Genomic DNA, 20,908 nt, shown 5'->3' with positions numbered 1-20,908 from the left:
TCCCAAGCTCCTCCCATATCCCCTCCCCTTCGTCCAGTGTTCCTTCCCCCAATCCTAAACACACCACTCTCACCCCCTGCAATCTCTCAGGCGTCCCAGTGCAGCTCTGGGCATCCATGCATACACGTGTGAGTGTGTACGGTTCATAACATCCTCTGTCCCAAAGCACTGACCTTACATCGAGGTACATCGGTCATTTTCATGCATAAACTCTCTCGAGAACACTTTACAGATAGAGACATCGAGCTTCCACAGGTATGATTTTAGTCTAGTGTGTGTGGCTAAGATAAAAATGGTATAAATGCATTTCTACTTGCTTATATTTATACATAATAGAGAGGACAGAAAACAAAAGCTTTGGCGATAAAATGTAGATTAGTGCAATTTTAACATTTGAAACCCAACAGCAATAGACTTGTAAACAATTCTGAAGTTGTGGCACTTTCTGAAAGTCTAAGCTGACATTATGAATGCACTAACTTTTTTTTATTTTTATTATTATTGAGGTTAGTAATAAAACTCATTAAATTCACATGATCAGTCAAATGGGCCACTCAGTTTTTGTAATAGTGGGTTATGATTTCTATGAAAAAACCTAAAACAAAGAAAAACCATCAAACGATAGGATCCTATTAGTTATCACTCATTGCACAATAGTAACCTGAGGTGTTCTAAGCAAAGGAACAGACAGTGACAGATTGCTGTTTTACTCTTTTAAGGAAACTTTTTCCCTCTCCTTTTTTGTTGGGTACTGCATTAATGTTCCTTTAATATATGTCACCAAGAGCTTTTCCTCCTTTCATCAGCAGTATCCAAATATCCAGTAACCGAAAGAAAGTTCACCACATTGTTCATATAATCTGAAAAGATGAACAGATCAGCCAGAAGGATAGAAAAAAGAATCCATGATAGCCTTAACAGACCTGCCAGAGAGAGGCGCTTAGCCGTGACAGCTCTCTGGTGTGGAGCTTGATGAGAAAGACGAGAAAGAGCAAATATCTCGGACACCGCACATTAATCAAAAGAGTAGAGGGAAGTTCCTTTCAGTTCTCCGTGTAGACCGTAAGTTCCAGGGCACTCTTCAGGTGGAGGATTATTACTTTTATTGGGCTGATTTGCTGAACAGGGAGGCGTTGAAAATAGCTGGCGTCTGATTGCTTTAATCAGGTGTGATCATTGATTTTTCAAGATACTGTATATCTAAATAGTTTAGATAAATTCATCAGTAATAGAAGGAACTCAGAAGAAAGCAACCATTTAGAAAGCGTGTAAAGCTTGCTTAAAAGGATTAGTCATGTTTAAAAGAAAGCTAATATGAACGATGGAACACACAATTTGTGGAGCTTGGCTAAATAGCAGAACTCTGTAGGTGTTAATAAACATGTATAGGTAATCAACTTAAACAATAGAAAATGTGTGTAAAGTTTATTCCGACTTGCCGACATTTATCTCAGACTTTACTAGGTTTAACAAGAAATAATTGTATTAAATTTTATATCAATGTAGTATAAAAAAAATGAACTGCAAATTTATTCTATTTCTGACTTCTCACCTTACTGCATGTGAAATTAAAACACACAGGATCCTGGATGGCAATCATGTTTTTTCTTTAAAAAAAAAAAAAAAAAGGTAAGAAGATTAAAAAGAAAAAACATTTTCCATTGAGATGAGTACACGGCAATGCACAGTAGTACACTGCCCCTAATGATCTAATGTGATGATATACAAACCACTGCGTCTTAACCGCAGCAGGTCTTCTGGAGCTAATCGTGCTACTGTTTTGTTTCCAGATTTATGCTTTTCGTTGAATGGATGTTTCAACAGCAGGAAAGAATGATTTAAGCAATTTTTGCATGATGCAAATCGGTGGTCATAAGTTTCCATTACTTATTACCTACATTAATATTGCAGCTTTGGTGCTGCACACAAGGAGCAAAATGGGGACACCGACCATGTCTTGGCTGCGCTTGGGGTGAGTGGAAAACGTGTGTGAATTCGATGACGATCCAAACCCTTTCTTTACACAAAACATAAAAACCCACTTAAATTAGACATCTCAATGGCAAAAGTACAGCCGAGTACTGCGGAGAATATTATAAATATTACATAATATCTGTAAGCCAAGACCAGAGCACTGTTTCATATCACTACATAATTTGACTGAATCCTGAAGGCTCCAGGGTACAACATTTACAATAAAAATAGTGCAACACCACAGGTTGCCTTGCTCAGTCCCTACAGAGACCGTCACATGGGAGCGAATCAAACTGTCCAAATCTGCAGAGTATATTGTACCCGCAATAACCGCATATAAGCTCTATGCAAACACATCGCAGTAATTCTGTGTCAGCGGATATAAAACAGCATTAGTAAGAGGTCCGAACTCAGCAGGAGCAACATGCCTTACTACTTATTAAACAAGTAACTTAAGGTTTAAAGTGCTGTCAAAAGCCAGGAGATAAGTGCATGCAGACAGAGGGCAAGCGGCAAAGAAAAACGAGCCCGTTCTTTCTCTCTCTTTCTCTCCGTCTTTCTCGACTTCAACACTCTAAACATAGATTCTGCAAATTCCACATTTAGTCACATTGAGAGAAAACAGAACTCTTTTGGTGTCTGAGAGCCAGACATGTACAACGTGAAGCTACGACGCCAGGAATGGAACAGCAAAAACGTGCATAATGAAGCACTGACCTTTTCGCTTTTTTCTTTCTTTCCAAGAATTATAAAGCTGAAGCATATTTTGGCAAACAAGTGACCTATAGACAGCCAGAAATGAAGGAGATTCATCATTAAAAAATAAAAAAGCCAGACTATTTCTTTCATTGCGTCTATTATGATCAATAGTGGGTTAGATCTATTTCTAAATGACAGCTTTATTTTATTTTATTTTTGCATGGGCTCATGTGAAGCACAGATAAACTAGCTGCATGTGTGCACAAATTTCTCAGCTCACAATTTAACAGTAAGCTGTATTTTCTCTAACTATAGCTCTCCCTTGTGGCGAATTTTAAAACGGCACCTTTCGGCCCTGGCAGCAAAACCATACATAACCAAATAGTTTAATTTCCAACACTTGAAATTTTTCTCCGGTCCTCTTTTTTCAGCCCTTAAGTGAAAACATTCAACAAGATTTCAGTCATGTTTCAATTTTATCAGTTCATCTTGATCATGATCCAAAACTGGCGATGCATATTAAAGGTTCATTTCTGTCTCTCAACCATCCCACTGCCGCCAATTTTAAGGTGAAACTAAGAACTTCCCGTAAGGCTCTGAAATAAAAAACGAAAGGGTAATAAATATTAATAGTGGCTCCCAAAAATTGTGAGTAGCATAAATTATTAGGTCATATTTTATATGTAGTGATTGTTCCAGTAGGTTTTTAGACCATAACTCTAACTTTGGCTGAATCTCAAGCTTGAATGCATGGTTCAAATACGTTCGAAGTGTTAAGTTCAAATAATTCAGCAGCAGCACATTATAAACCGGTGAGTATATGTAAGGAATAAAACAAAAAGTAAATAAATAATCAACAAAAAGTTGCTGTGATGGTTCGAGTAATCCAGCCCATTTTAAAGCGGCCATTAGATTAGATTCACTTTATCGTCAATGCGCATGTAGTTACAAGGCAACGAAATACAGTTAGCATTTAACCAAAAGTGCATTTTCACAGTGCAGAATAATTTGCATATATAAACAGTATATATAGAGTATATATATATATATATACTCTCTATATACTGTTTATATATGCAAATTATATATATATATATATATATATATATATAGAGAGAGAGAGAGAGTATATATATATATATATATATATACACATGTGTGTGTGTGTGTGTGTCATGTGCACAGAGAAGGGTTATGTACAATGAGTGCAGTGGTTGTGGATGAGGAAACATTATGTGAGGTATGGAGTGAAGGCTAAGTCTTTTTTATACTATATATATATATATATAAACTGCACAATATGTTGTACTTTGTACATTTATATTTTATAGCTTATATTTAAAACTTATAACATTTTGCAGAATCGCCTTTTGCTTTGATTACAGCCTTGGCATAGTTGATACCACGTCACAACATTCATTTCTCTCCAAGATTAAGTATTGATAATGGGAGAGTCGGAGCGCTGCATCAAGCCTGCTCCAGGACATATAACCGTGTAACCATGGTTAAGGCCTGAAGTGAGCGTGGTGGAATCTGTGTGTGAAAATGATGCCTCATCCTCTTTGAACCGCATTAATAATTTGAACCCTAAGAATCCTGGCATTGTTGTATCTTAGAATATGCCAACGCCCCCAGGAAGGAATGAAAATCTGGTCATTTACTATATTTAGGTTGTCAGCTGAACTTTTTTTTGTTGTTGTTGCTAAACCAAAACCTGAGCAACTGAAGCAACCCCAGATCACAACATTGCCCCCACAGGTCTGTATAACAGGCACTAGTCATGATGAGTGCATCACTTTTTCCGTCTCTCTTCTTTCCCTGGTGCACCCATCACTCTAGAACAGGGTAAATCTAAACTCATCAGACCACATAAACTTTTTGTTCAGAAATGTTTCTGGTTGTTTCAGAAATAAGAAACTACTCACCGCATCAGTTAGGGTTAAATAACTTGTTGCCAGCTGAACCGTATGAATCACTGCAGTCATTATCAAATAGACGGCTCCGACCCATTTGCATAGATAAAGCCAGGTGGTGATGTAATAGTTTTAGATGTAATCACTTCAGCAGCCTCTAACTGCAAAGACTACTGTGTAGGTTCTGGATCCATGAGCCTTGACATTACCTTATAAAATACTGATTTAATAAGTGTTTGCCTTGAATCAACACAATGAGCCCAACCCAGGCCAGGTGAATGGAAATTATAAAAATAAAGTTTGCTTTAGGGGCTCTGGCAAAGTTCTGTATTTATTGCAGATCATAATCTAATCTCATAAGAAGAGCAGCTTTTGGTCCTTCCCCCTACAATTTTATTATTGTATGATACAAATGGGTAAAATAGAAAATTATAATTTGCACAAATATAAAATAGATATAATGTAAAAGATTAAATTTCAAACTAAGAACAATAGATAAGAGGGATTTGAATACTCTTGATTTAATGTCAAAAGCCGAAGACTCACAATGTACAATACAGCTATGACTTTAAATCAACATTAATTCACATATTTAAGCTGAAATCTTATACTAGCTTTAATGACTGGTTAAGATGGAGGTAAGATGTGAATAATGCATTGTAACATTAAAAAAAGAGTACAACTGAAAAAAGGCACAGATATATAGAGATGAAAAAATGAAACAAAGCACACTTTCACATGTAAAATAATTAAAAGAAATAATTTAAAAATTGATCAAATTAATAAGTGGTTAACTCCTTAAAGAAAAAAAATAGGCAGTAGTTTAAGAAATAAAAGCAGAGTTTACAACACAAGACTGTCAATACACATTTGAAATAATAGTCTAAATAATAACAATAAAAAAGGCTCAAGCTTATTCACATTTTAAAAGTTGGTTTAAAAATGCCTATTTAAAAAAAGGTTCAAACCAAAATGCTATTGCGTTAAAAAAAAAAAGAAGAAGAAAAAAAGATCCCAATTAAAGAGTCAGTTTAAGTCTACATTGAGCACAATGATAAATCAAGGGTGATTTTAAATCAACTCTTTTGTAAATGGTTGTCCTGAGCTTGGGATAATTTATGTGCAGTGTGCTTCAGAGTGATGGCGCATACATCAATCACAGCATGAAAAGAAATTAAAATCCAATGGTGGGGACTTAACATGGCTCTAAACAAGTTGAATATCTTGTTGAATTTTAAGTGTAAACTAGGACACATTCTGATCACAGACATACAGCAACAACCATCATTCATCTCCCTTTTACCCCCAAAAGTACAATTTTCAACATTAAACCTTAAAAATCCTCACATATCAAACAGTTCAGTGTAACAACTCTAAGTAACAGTGACTAGATGTGTAGCCAGCAAGATTTGAAATAAGACCACAATTACATCTCAAACTCCTTATATCCATACCAAGCGGTACATCAAAATAGCACGCAACCATTATATAATATGTTACAATGATGTTTTAGGATACACTGGCCGTCAGATTCACATACCTGCATATAAAACTCGGAATCTCTGGATATCTCCCAACTCCCAAGTTCAAAAAAAAAAAAAAAAAAAAAAAAAACCTTCAACCTCCTGCTTGACCTTTTCAAAATTCATATTCCATTTCTAACTTTTCTAAGTAGATGCTTAACACTTGAGACAATTTTTAATATTTTTCTTTTGACCTTTTTTATATATCTTTCATAAACAGATTACAATTGCAACTGGTAAAATTAAATAATAATGATAAAAAAAAGAAAAAAATAACATGTAATTATGTTATCAGCTTGGAAATTCATCTTGTTTGCATAGTCAACAAGTAGGAGGTCAGATTGGTTAATTGAGCCAAATAAATACTACCCTACCCGATCTAAAATTAATTTACAAAATAAAAATTTACAGGCTTAAACTAGAGTGCTGTGCTGTAGGCAGAGGAGTTCTTTTGACAGATGTAGGACCCTGAAAGAAGGCACCATAAAAATTTAATGACAAATCTGAGGGATAAATATATACATGCAAAGTGAAAAGTGCTCTTTAAATCCCATATTAATACCACATGTATTATTGATGTTTGATAAAAAGTTTGAACTGATGTCTCATGAATTACTCTGTTTCATTCCAACATCTGTTAAATTTTTTATTCTATGGTTGAAACTGCTTCAAGTTTACTTTTAACACATTAAGGTAGTATGGTTTAATAATATTACCCAAATGCATTAAGTTAGTTTAGTGTACTGTAATGGGAAGTTTTACCTGTAAGCCAAATGCAACTGCATATTAAAAATGTCTAAAAATAAATCCTTACAGATTCGGGTTTAGTTGCAACTTACGTTTTCCTTGTTCAAGTCTTTGGTTTGGCTCATACCAGATGCAGCTCTTTCATTTGTAACTTGATTCCCCAAAACTTTTCTCTGAAAATGTTTAAGGAAATTAGAACGTTTTGGCATAACGATGACACATTTCTCGTTTAAAGTACTCACATATTTAAAGTACTGGAATACAATTTAATCGATTAAAAGAAAAACAGACCTTGATGAGGCCTCCAAATGACCGGGAGCGACCATGCTTTGGATTAGAAGGTCTTGGGCTTTCACGCACTGGAGTACCCTGCTTGTTGAACTAGAAACATGCAACATTCACTCAGCATGAATTATCAAAAGGCATCTCATAAATGTTTAAACAAAATTCCGGATTGATATTCTAATTCATTGATATAACCTTAAGAGAAAAAGCTTCAAGAACCTTTAGTCTCTTGTAACAATGAATTTTCCACCACAGGAATCTCTTGGGAATGTCACAGGAAAGTTTGCTTTCTCATTAAACATGACAAGCCACACATTTTTTTAATTAAAACTTATTGTTTTATTACCTTTGAGGTTGTCACAGTAAGCCTGCTTTTTCATTATTTTACTATATATTTTGCCATGGCCTGTTGTTTTATTACTTGCATACATTGTTCAGCCAAAATAATAATAATAAAAATCAATTATTCAACCAGCTTTAGCTTTTTATTTTTGATGACCATGTACAATTTGATTGCCAATTCATGTGTAAAAAAATCATTTCTCATGATCCCAGAAACACTCTTTAATAATCCTGGAATTTGACCATTCCATCAGGGGGGAAATCCATTTATAGGACAATATTTCGGGTAATCAGATAACTACATTTTATTGCTACATAATGTTGCTGAGGTTAGCAACTAAAGCAACCCTAGATCATAACCCAAATCATTGCCACCAGGGGCTTGAACTGTGGCCATGTTGGGTACATCACTTCCTGCACTTCTCTTCCTACTCTGACAAACACATTGTTATAATAGGGAATAGGGTCAATCTGGAATTCTCTCCCTATACTACGGTGTATGTATGCAACACACAACAGGGTTGCTGAGAGCGTGTATAGCGATTACCTGTCGAATAAGTGTATAGGGGTTACCTGTCGAATAAGTTTCTTCTTCTTGGTAGATTCAGGCATGTTGCTGACATGCTGAAAAAGATCACGCAGAGCCTCCTGTGTGTGTTGCTGGCACCCGCTACAGTCTTCCTCACTGCTCCTTTTAGAGGGAAGGCCTCGAACACCGGCTCCAGCACACAGCTCCAAGTCGTCCTAAAGTAACGTGTGAAGACGCGATTAAGATTCTGCTCGCTTTCTTCACGGTGAGTGAACAAGTATTAAAAGATGTGTGTGACAACTCTGAAGTTCCATCACAGACAGGGGGTCAGTGCTTTACTACACTGTAATGAAAGACAAACATAATATATATGCAAATCGCCCCCCATACCCAGTCAAATATTAATTCCACTACCAACTCAAGAACAAAAGTTATAATTATGTTTGTGTATGAGAATGAAAAGAATATGATCCAAGGTGACCGATCAGAGGAGGAACGAAAAAACACAAACATTTTATTTCACATCACTGCACGGACAATGGATAATTAAAGTGCACTACTGCATAATTACAACCTTTGATTGAGGAGTTTCTGGGCCGGGAAAGAGCGTGCGTGCATGGTCTTTGATATATGCTGGTGCCTTGAAGGAAAAAAAAAAAAAGAGAATAAATCATTAAGAAGTTAAGAATTAATTTGCAACTAATTAGGTGACTTATGGAAAGAAATTACTTTCAATAGCCATATGTCTGATGACCACTCATACAAATTAACTCAATCCGTACCCGAAACAACTTCTGGGAGTGCTTGATAAGGAACGCAATGCCGTTGTTCAGCTTATTCATGTTGTCTTGCAGGTCATTTGCAGTCACCTGTGAACAGACGGATGCTCAGACGGCTATAGCACACAATATGACACAATGAGAGATGAAAAACTCAGACCTACATTTTTGGGCCATATGATATGCGGTGCGAACATGAGTGCCAGGTTGAAGGCAGACATTTTGTTTTTTTCTTGCTGCTTGGCGGTCTGATAGAGCAGGTCCAACAAGAGTTTGAGAAGGCTGCGGTTGGCTGGAGGCAACAGCATGAAGAGAAGCTGCAGCGCTTCTAGCTGACGTTCTTTGTTCGGCACAGACGTTTTGTTACCTTTCTCATCAAACAATGTGATTTCTGTAAATGATACAAATAGAAATTTGTTCCAAAAACTGCCTAATCTATTTTCAAAAATAGGGGATTCTCAAAATCTTTTCAGAGAAACAAAAAAGGCCAGACACATCATTACAGATTTATGAATATCACCTGTTTAAATATTAAGCTCATTGTTTCAACATGTACAGTAAATAGTTTTGCTACTCATTACAGCCACAGAGCATTTTATTCCTAAATTTAGCACCAACAGAACCTATTAGCTTCAAGTTGGTCTAAATAAAATGTGGAAATTCTTATTGTACAAGTATTTTTGTCATCCCTCGGAGCCCTGAGGTAAACTGTCATGTTAATAAGCGAGTACCGGCTATTTTGAGGTGTGCATGATAATGGCGATGAGTCAACAGCGGCTCGGGCAGCTCCCCCAGGAAAGCTTTTAGGAGTGTGGCCGCGTCATGTGGGTGGTAATCCCCTGTGTCCAGGTCGACATCTGCACCACTGTTGAGCAGCTCCCTTAGCGCCTGCTGTCTGATGCTGTTCCCCGGCACACGGAACAGGCCCTCCACATGTAGGTCTGACACATAAAAGAAAAGCCACCTGCTTTAGAATAAATTATTCACTCCCCTTCCTGATTCAGTGCCTGTCTACTTTTTTTTCTTGGCCATTTATGGTCAAGAAATATCCTCAAGTGGATAGCTTTCAGCAAAAACAGAAGCTGAAACACAGTTCAATTTTAAAGCACCTCAGGATGTAACAAAAGTAACTTAAGACAGTTGCATGTGATTTTATTAGCACAGTATAAATCTGGCAAAAAGGGTGTAAAGAAACAGAGGACTATGTGTGAAAATCTCTTACTTTTTCCAAGGTACTCTATGAGCTGGTAAATTTGGGCAATGCCTTCCTCTGTTAAAGGTGCTCCAAATATTACTCCTTTCTCTGAAGGAAAAAACAACAACATATATTGAAATGAATTTGTTGTTTAAAAAATTGGTTTACTGCCACAGACTAAAAAGCTCAGAATAAAAACTTTTAGAATAATTCCTTGGAGAGAGAATGATAGTTATAGACTGCAATAAATGCGTCTTTCATTAAAAAATTAAGAAAAAGCATCCAGCGTAAAAGAATAAATAAAAATATGTGCCGGATTGAAGGTCCGCCAAGTTGACCCCTCGACGAGATTTGCCAGAAGACTAACAACATCATCATCATCATCATTAAGAGACCACTGTTGTGTTTCAGGGGCGGCATTCCCCCTTTAAAAACTGATTTACGTCAAAGAGTCATTATTAAGGATTTCACAATTCGAAGTCTCCTTAAAATGCATCCTATTTTCTCCCGAAAACAAGGGGGGCATCGGTGTATGATCCATGGCCTAACCTATCCCAAGATTCTTCGCGAGCTGGGGAAGAGACCAGAAGACACGATGGCAGTCACAAGACCCATTAACGTTTAAAACAAATGTATTACAAAATCAATATACAGTATAACGTATAAATACAACTAAAATGTTTTTTATAAAACGTAGTCATTTGTTCATGATTTTAACCAAAAGCAGTTTCTGTACACAAGACTGTGTCATTTCGGGCAAGACGACATGTGTCCAACAACAGAAGCAGCGCGAGGGAGATGATGAGGATAAAAAAATAAAGAAATCGGCAGGTTAGTTTGGCAGCTTTTTTTTTTTTTATGCTCTGACCCAGATCTGAGCACAGTTGTGTGTAAATTGTGTAGGACTGTTCCAACCAAAAAACAGGAATACATCGAAATTTTTTTACAGTTCACTTAGAATACTGTATTTACTGGTTTACAGTTTATATTTTAAAAGTTTATTTCCTTTATTGATGTTATGTCAGTATATTTGTTGATTTACTTGCTTTCTTAATTTAATGTGACTCAAAGTAAGATGCATCCATTATCCTTGTTTTTATTTAAGGGTAGTACCTCCTAATCTTTGTGTAAAGAATTTTTTTTTTATTATAATAAGGCGGTTTAATAAAACCTTTTTCCCCTGCTGCTTACTAAAATAGCTAATTAAAAACGATAAATAATTATTAATTTATTCAATTATTCATTATTGTGATATCCACTGATATGAAATAAGTTTTTGTGTTGTTTTTTTAAACCATAATTGCCCAGATACATCGGAGCAGCTGTCAAGCTTTCATCACCCACCCCTCCTCCAAATTTCTCCCTAATATAATCATAGTCAATTCCTACCTAATCTTATGTGCCTCCCCAAACAGGCATCTAGAACCCATGAAGAATGAAGGTTAAAACATGATTCCTCCAAGACACGTGACACCTTCACCTTTCTGAACTTTTTGTCAGGAAGAATACACCATTGGCTCGTGTTCCAATGATTGATGTGGAAGTGCAAATATGCAACCCCTCCCATCCAAAGTGTAAATCAAGTCTATGTCATAGGTCTTGCGTAGCCACGTACGCAATGCTGTCTCTAACACCCCAGCCTGACGTGCTTCGCGCCAGAATTTTAATTACAGGTTGCTGTGACACAGAGCACACGAAATTTGATTTATCATCTTCTTCTGGGCTCCCATTTTTAAATTGAATTGAACGTTAAATCAATATAAACCAAAGCGAGGAGTAGTTCATAAATATCTACATTTAAAAAAAATTGTCTTCACCACACTACAAAGACTGCCAGACAACAGCAAATTCTTGGTGAGAAAACACCCCCACCTCGACATCCTTTCTGTTCTCTGTTGCAATAATTTCAGTTAAAAATAGGTTGCACTTTTACAAGAGTTGCTCAGTTTTATTGGCCAGTGTATAGTGACCAAGAGGTGTCGAGCTGAAAAAAATAAATCAACAAACCGTGCACAAAGATTAATAAACTGACTTTATTCATGCTCCCAGTTTAATAAACTGTGCACAAGGATTATTAGAAGGTACATAACTCATCATCTTCCCGACAGTTTCTCTCTCTCTCTCTCTCTCTCTCTCTCTCTCTCACGTGGATTGGTTTTATTTAATAGTTTTAAAAAAAACATGAACTGAGATTTGTGTAATCTTTAAGATGCTTTAAAAGTTATCGATAGTCGCTGTTTAACACAGTTTTGTTTAAGAGAATATAGTCATGTTTAACTCGTCAAGGAATAGAATATAGTATTTTAGTCAGCAAGTGAACAGTAAGAAGAATGAAAAGTGCAAGAATCTGAGCAACTTTGACAAGAGCCAAACTGTGATCGCTGGACATTGGAGCATCTCCCAAATGGCATGTCTTGTGGAATGTTTTCGGTATGCAGTGGTTAGTAGCAAAAGTGGTCCAAGGAGGGACAACCAGTGAACCAGCAGTAACAGGGTCATGGGAAGCCCAAGGCAAGTCAACATATACCACCTACATAAATGTTGTTGCCAAGTACAACCCTTCATAGGCCATACCTCAATAAGTCAGAGCTATTTTCCTTAGCAGTACTTAATATTAGCCGGGTGGTTGTAATGTCATTGCTGATCGGTGTATGTAAGCCAACGCTCCCAACTATTGATTGTCCCAAGCACTGTTCTGTTCTATTTAAAGATTTCAACGACTTCTCAACTTTCATTAATGTGTTGTACCATAAATCATAAGATGATTTTTGTCAAAAATAAGTTTGAATCTGAAAGTGTTAAGTTTTACATCATGCCAAATCACTTGACTTTAACTGGTCGAGTGCAGTTCCAAAGGAGCTAATATTTAATATAATATATATTTCACTCTTTTTTATATTGCAGCCATTTGCTAAAATCATTTAAGTTAATTTTTTTTCCCCTCATTAATGTACACACAGCACCCCATATTGGCAGAAAAACACAGAATTGTTGTCCTTTTTGCAGATTTATTAAAAATGAAAAAATGAAATATCACATGGGCCTACGTATTTAGACTCTTTGCTCACTATTTTGTAGAAGCACCCTTTTGATCTAATACAGTCATGAGTCTTTTTGGGAAAGATGCAACAAGTTTTTCACATCTGTATTTGGGGATCCTCTGCCATTCCTTCTTGCAGATCCTCTCCAGTTCTGTCAGGTTGGATGGTAAATATTGATGGACAGCCATTTTTAGGTCTCTCCAGAGATGCTCAATTGGGTTTAAGTCAGGGCTCTGGCTGGGCCATTTAAGAACAGTCACAGAGGTGTTGTGAAGACGCTCCTTTGTTATTTTAGCTGTGTGCTTAGGGTCTTTGTCTTGTTGAAAGATAAACCTTTGACCCAGTCTGAGGTCCTGAGCACTCTGAAGGTTTTCGTCCAGGATATCCCTGTTCGTCCTGTCCCTGCAGCTGAAAAACACCCCCACAGCATGATGCTGCCACCACCATGCTTCACTGTTGGGACTGTACTGGACAGGTGATGAGCAGTGCCTGGTTTTCTCCACACATACCGCTTAGAATTAAGGCCAAAAAAGTTCTATCTTGGCCTCATCAGACCAGAGAATCTTATTTCTCACCATCTTGGAGTCCTTCAGGTGTTTTTTTAATGTGTCTTGCACTGAGGAGAGGCTTCCGTCGGGCCACTCTTATTATAAAAGCTTCGACTGTCGGAGGTGATGGGAGAAAGTTGTAGAAAGTCAACCATCTCCCGACTGCATCTCTGGAGCTCAGCCACAGTGATCTTTGGGATCTTCAGGCAGTTCCTTTGACTTCATGATTCTCATTTGCTCTGACATGCATTGTGAGCTGTAAGGTCTTATATAGACAAGTGTGTGGCTTTCCTAATCAAGTCCAATTATAATCAAACACAGCTGGACACAAATAAAGGTGTAGATCCATTTCAAGGATGATCAGAAGAAATGGACACCACCTGAGTTAAATATACGAGTGTCACAGCAAAGGGTCTGAATACTTAGGCCCATGTGATATTTCAGTTTTTCTTTTTTTTAATTTAAGGGGGTCTGAATACTTTCTGTACCCACTGTATATGCAGCAATCTATCCAGCTAATGCTCTTTTGAGAACAATTTCCATTGATGGAGCAAAAATTTACAAAATATTTGTCCACATTGCATCTAAAATATTAGTTATTTAGTCAAACACAGTCATGATGCTGTGAGCACATTTTGCTTGAAAAAATGCACAAACGTGCAAGAATAAAACAGCAGCTTGACGACATTGTAAGCAGGTGCGAGACGGTCTGTAGGAAATACTTACTACTATAGGAAATACAAATCAGAGTCAAGCTGATATTCAGTATAACAGCACTTCTGCCCATGTGCGATCACTTAATCATTTTCTATGCTGTCTTTGGAAATTCCTAGTTTGGAAGTTAAGTTTTGAACTTAACGTTTAATAGGCAGAAAAACATGACAATACAACTAGTATTTGACTCCATCTAGTGACTTCTAGAGATTTTTGAACTGTGTATTAACTACAAAGGGTGTTCAGGTCCAACAGGTACTTTGAAGTGTGTAGATTATAAAAACACAGTTATGAGAGTAAAACCACCTTTATTTTTCAAAAGACATTAAACTAATGCACATAATCTTTGTGTTTTACTGCTGCTTGGATACCATCAAGGTAGAAAGTTTTCTCTGTACCAGTTCCAGAGCCATGATCGGACATAAACTACCGTTCAAAAGTTTTAAAACACTTTCTAACTCCATGATGGTTCCTGATTTTTATTTCTTTCTACATTATAAAAGAATGCTGAAGGCATCCAAAAAATGCATTAATCTCCTTTGAACAGTTGATATTGAGATGTTTCTGCTACTTATGCTCTGTAAAGACTTTATAACGCCTCTAATCTGAGGTGCTGTTAATTGATAACTCTAAATGAACTTCTCGTCTGCGGCAGAGGTAGGATTTGGTCTCGCCCTCCTGGGATGGCCTTCATGAGAGCCAGTTTCATTATGGTGCTTGACGGATTTTGCAAATGCACTTGACAATACTGTTCTTGCAAGAACTATTACAGAAAGGCTGACCTCTGTGTCTTAAAATAACAACTAACCGTTGTTTTTCTTGTTGTTATGTAATTACCTAATTCCATATGTGTTATTTTATAGTTTTGAAATCCCCAGTATTGTTGTAGAATGTAGAAAATAAATCACTAAACAAAAAAAAAGAAATTTGCAAGTGTTGTAAAACTTTTGAACGATAGTGTACGTTCGACATCATTTACATACTTTTAGGCCTTAACTAAAAGTTTTTATTGTTCAAATGGTTTATTGTGGCTAAGAGTCTCATCATTGTAACCATGCTCAAAGTCTTTTGTAAATGACGATTTTTCACCTTCATTTACCAGACATTTTATCACAAGGCTTTGGTTTGTCCTAAACGCCCCTCGTACCTTCCCCTCTAAATGGTTAGCGGCACTGCTTGTAAGATTGTTCGTTTTTTGCTTACCTTTACGCTTCAGGAAGTTGGGTAGGCGCAGGAAGCCTGTGGAAGTAGGAAGCTTGAGTTCTGCCTCTCCCTGGAGCTGTGCAAATTCTGCTCCAGGTAAATCAATGAGCCTGCTTATGTTACTCAGCAGCAGCTCGGTGAAAACCTGCGGCTTCTCATGCCTCAGCTTCTCCACATAGAAATCAGGGTTGAAAATAACTGGCTGGCTTTGAGGCATCTCCTGGCTTATGAGTATGTTACATACTGTTCCTCTGTGGCAAAAACAAAATGGAGACAAAAATAGCCTAAGCAAGAAGCAAACAATTTTATATTTCATGCAAAATTTTAATCTAAATGCATCTTATGTATAGTTTTACCCTTTGATAACAAACATCTTTAGTACTTAATAGAGCCCCATTTAGCTTTCTGACCTGTTGCGAACACGATGTATAGAGAGACGCTAGCTTCTGGCAGTATTTCTAAAGGGGTCTGAGCCGACTTCTCTTAAATAATGGTCCCTAGTTTAATAAGATTTCTTGGTTTGAGCGCGGCAGATGCTTTTAAATTTTTTCTTTTGAATTTAAGTTAGGCAACTGTGATGGCGACTCTAGAACCCTTCAGGACTTCACCTGTAACCAAGCCTTGGTGGATTTTGAAGTATGCTTGTCCTGTTGGAAGGTCTAATGACACCAAAGTTTTAATTTCCTCACAGATGGCATAAAGTTTTCTTCAAGGATACTTGACTAAATCCATCTTGCCCTCTACACACTGCATCTTATAGTACAAAGTAAAAATTTAGTGCCTGCTGCCACCAAATCTGTCTGTAATCTGTTTGCAATCATTTAAGGTTTTTTCAACACTTGCGTCCTCAGGAATCTGGTAGTAGAAGGGGATGGCTTAATCTCTCTTTTATGTCCAGGTAGTGTAGCCACTGTGGCTTTAACTTTATTAAACTTGCATAATAGGCTTCCCACTATATTTCTAGGAACATTTAGTATCTTTAAGGTTTTTTTTTTTAAAAACCACGTCCCTTGTTTGTGTAAAGCAACAATATCTTTTGTTAAATTCATGGACAAATAACTTGCCTTTAGGGATGCAACTAGCGATTATTTTAATGCCCAATTAATCTTTTTTTTCTTCGATTAATCAAATAAAAAATTATCAAAGCATTCATTTCCAACACTTTATTTAAAAACAGAACTAAAATCTTTAGAAAGTGCACAAACATGTTGCTCCTTGAGCTGTTATAATAATAAAATAAAAATGGACTAACAAAAAACAGACATGTATGCTTTACATCTGTCAAATATATACAGTGGAACCTTGGATTACGAGCAACACTCGTAAACCAAATTTAATTTTTAAAAATACTTACAGAATCACTGCAGTAAAGTAAAAATAAAACAAATTAACCTGCACTTTACCTTTGAAAAGAAATGCGACAAAGAAGTGTTTCTGTGAAGAGCAGAGAGAAAGTGTGTGTGTGAAGGTGAAAGTAGGAGGGGTCAGCAGCCAAAGAGCAGGCTAGGCCTTGAGCAAAGAGAGAACATGTTTTTTTATCGTCTCTAATGAAACTTGCTTTTGCTTTACACATACTTGCACAAACTAAAACATGTATTACACACACACGTGGTCACAGTGTTATAGTAAACAGTACACGCGTGCACAGATGTTGATTATACCAGTAAGAGACACGCACCAAGACCCAGCAGCCTCCGCTATGTATCTTTCCTCTACCTTCACTTTTTAAATTTTTGCTCCGTCCTGTCTATGAGGCGCCAAACTCTTCTAGCATCAGTGCACGAGACCGAGTGTGTTCACTCCGCTCCGCGCTCAACTAAAGTTTTTTTTTTTAATAATCAATTGTCTCCCCGTCGGGCGACACAACAAATCAATTTCTAACATGCAGTCAAACATCTCCATTAACAACTCTCATGCATTTAATGTGTTCTAAATCAAATACACCTGAGGTATCTACACCATGTTCCAAATTATTACGCAAATTATATCTTTCCCTGATTTTCATAATTAGTCATTGCAAATGACAGTCAGTATAACTTTTTAAAGTCATCAACTATTAAGGTATAATTCGAATTTTATTGAACAAACCTCCTAATGATAAGAATATTTATTTAAAAAATAAAAAACTGAAAATGCACTGTTTCAAATTATTATGCACAAGAGAGTTAAAACATTTTATAGGTTGTAGAGAACTGAAAATGGGCTTTTGTTGAATTTGAAGCTTTAGAAGGTCATATTTACTGAAATCAAAAGCTATTTCAATCAAAAACATCCTAACAGGGCATGTTACATCTTAACATTAAGGCCTTCTTTAACAAAATTCTTGCATCCACTGAACTTGTGAGTTTTTGGACAATTTCTGCTTGAATTTCTTGCAAGATATCATAATTGCCTCCCAGAGCTGCTGTTTTGATGCGAACCACCTCCCACCCTCATAGATCTTTTGCTTGAGGATGCTCCAAAGGTTTTAAATGGGGTTGAGGTCAGGGGAGGATGGTGGCCACACCATGAGTTTCTCATTTTTTATTCCTATAGCAGCCACTTTTCCTTTAATTGGGCTTAGCTGGCAAACTATTTATCACACGCCTGAGATTCATTTTAGTGATCCAAAGATCCCTGAGACAAAATACCGTCCATGAGTTTAATTTAAAAACGAAACATTTAATGTTTATGACACTTAAATCTAATTTGCATAATAATTTGGAACACGGTGTAATCTGCGCTTGAGACAACAATTGATTTGATTGATTTGAATTTGTGCTCAAATGGAGAATTGTATTCAGGGGAATAATTCTGAGACGGCAGCAATTAAAAAGAGCATTTTGTTTTGACTTTGAAGAAACCACATGTTATATTAATTGTGTTGAGCTGCTTAAATTGCTCATGTCAATGATTTGTTACAGTCAGCTGCACAAAAAATTACTTGTTTTAAATCGCAATTCTTGTGCGTACCTCACCGACTCCAAAAATGACTTAAAAATCTAATTTTTAAACTTATAACAGAGATGAACCGGTCGATCAGCCAGGGACCCAAATTGGCTTGTTGTAGTTAGTTTGGACCTGACTGGTGATCAGACAATTAGCCTCAAATATAAACGATTCAGTACCACGCGCAGAAGTAAGGCAGCAGAAACACATGCCTACTGAATGCCTTATGTACATTAAAACTGCGTGCATTAAACCCTATTTAAAAGCTCCAGTCTGCATTTTTCTCTAAACCGTGTAAATGAATTAGCCGAAAATCGCATGCATTCGACTGCCTGTGTTAGAAACCATACACGCCTGCATGCTCACAGCTACTCAGCCCGCGCGCTCACTGTCAAGTTGAGTTTTGAACCTTTGGAGGCATTTGAAGATGTAAAACATCGCCGTTTCTTTATTATCCCACAGGTGGCGCGCTCTGAACTATTTACACATTTTTATACATGTGCTAGAAGTGAATTATTATTATTAATATTAAATGCTGTGCTTGTTTTCCTGTTTTTTTTGTTTGTTTGTTTGTTTTCTAAAGTGAGAAAAACTTGTCATAAGGAACGTGCTACGTTTAATAAAACGTTAAACTGTTTTTAAAGATTTAAACCAAAGAAAAGATATGCAATATTGGATAAATATCAGGAAATTTATAAAACTGTGATACTGTGGCACTAAAGGTATCATGATATCGTATCGGAAGGTGACTGATGCCTTTCCCCTTATCATCATGTGTAAAATTAATTTCTTAAAGTTGTCTCTTTTAAAATGACATTTATGTAGGTAGTGATTTTGCCAACACTAAATAATTAATTTCAAGCAAAAAAACTATTAGATATAAATATCTAATATAAATATTTAAAGCATTGTGTGTTGACGAGTCTGCATGCTCGAAAAAGAAGATAAATAATTATTACAACAGGTATTAAGTACACTATTGCATTTTAAAACTTGTTTTTTTTTTACTTTTAAAATGACAAAGATTTCCCCCTGAAACCGCCACGCACCAGTAACCATACAGTAACTATACAGCTTGCTAAGCTCTACATACCGAGGGTTAGCCGTAAATGCGCCTAATTAGAAATAATCCCTACAAAATGATATAAATGTCACTTTACCCGCTGTGATATAAGCACTTTCGCACTTTTTAAATCACACCATAAACGCCAACACGAAGCTGTTTGTAAACCAGAAGTTGCTAACAGCGCTAGCGCTAGCGATAACGTTAACTGTCAAGATTCACCAAACCCTCTTCCTACACTGGCTTTAAAAGAAAAAACAGCCCTTAAAGCTACAGAAATAGCGTCACCTTTCATTGCGCTCACTTTTTATCCAGCTCAAAAAAGTAAATAAAAAAACACACACAAATACAACTACCTACCTTCTTCTCTGTTTGTTTTCTTCTTTATCTCTCTCAGCCGCCATGTTCAGTTTGAATTTGCCACTTCCAACACCCTAGACCCGCCCCCTGATTCTGATTGGTTTGTACCACGGGAGAAATTTCAAATCGCAGAAACCTCCAGGGTATGCTCATGAATATTAATAATCATTAAAACAAACGGACCTGTGATTGGCCAAGGTGATTCATGTATGTAAACGAATAATGAACAAACGGGCATATGATTGGCCAGGGTAAATTTGATCTACTCGCTACTTATTTAGGGTAGTTATAATGTCCTAGAGATGGGGTGATTCTTTTGTGTGCCACACTGAATTAAAATAAATATTTTTACGTTTATAATAGAAATGAAACGGACAAACGGACATGCGATTGGTCATGAATATTAACGATCATTGAACAGACGGACATGTGACTGGCCAGGGTCTCATGAATATTAACAAACAATAAACAGACAGACATGTGATTGGCTGAAAGAAAAAAAGTAATGCTCTTTGACTTTTGACGTCCTGTAGTCTGAAATAGAGAAGAGTAAGTTATCTAAAGTGAATACCTTTTAATTAAATACTTTCTTGTTCTTTATAAATACAACACTTATCATTTATAATGATCTTATATCCAAATAGTCACATTATATATATATATATATATATATATATATATATATATATATATATATATATATTTGCTTATGCATTGTATAATACAGTACAAAGAAATCCATCCATCCATTCATCTAGGAACGTCTGTAGTCCAGGTGAAGACCATTGTATTTATTCCCATTTTACGACTGTTGTAGGACCTCCGATCAACACTCACACGCTCATACACACATGAAGGGCAGAGGAAACCAGAGTATCCGGAGAAAACCCACAAAGAGTGGGGATAACATGCAAACTTCATGTACATAGACTACGATTATATGAAAATCCATCCATCCATCTAGGAACCTTTAACTAGGGACAGTGGAGTTTCACATATTCGTTTTGCTTTAATAGCAAATGTCATGCCAGTCAGGAACCAGAAAATGCTGATAATCTCTCTAAA

At 36.5% G+C, this 20,908-nt stretch overlaps 1 protein-coding gene across 1 annotated transcript; it reads right to left on the bottom strand.

Moving 5' to 3' along the window:
* Positions 1-5,091: 5,091 nt before the first annotated feature.
* arhgap19 (Rho GTPase activating protein 19) lies at positions 5,092-19,926 on the bottom strand. The gene is made up of 11 exons (XM_053479524.1): positions 19,844-19,926; positions 15,493-15,743; positions 10,014-10,094; positions 9,523-9,732; positions 8,956-9,182; positions 8,795-8,881; positions 8,587-8,652; positions 8,057-8,227; positions 7,148-7,237; positions 6,949-7,029; positions 5,092-6,577 (listed from the first exon to the last, which is right to left on the bottom strand). The coding sequence occupies exons 1-11, from the start codon at positions 19,885-19,887 to the stop codon at positions 6,515-6,517; spliced, it is 1,371 nt and encodes a 456-aa protein (XP_053335499.1). The 5' UTR covers positions 19,888-19,926; the 3' UTR covers positions 5,092-6,514.
* Positions 19,927-20,908: the final 982 nt, after the last annotated feature.

Source organism: Clarias gariepinus, chromosome 20 (genome assembly GCF_024256425.1).
Source record: "Clarias gariepinus isolate MV-2021 ecotype Netherlands chromosome 20, CGAR_prim_01v2, whole genome shotgun sequence".
NCBI lineage: Eukaryota > Metazoa > Chordata > Actinopteri > Siluriformes > Clariidae > Clarias > Clarias gariepinus.
The sequence above is the reverse complement of the archived record's forward strand: the minus strand, read 5'-3'. Positions and strand labels throughout refer to the sequence as shown.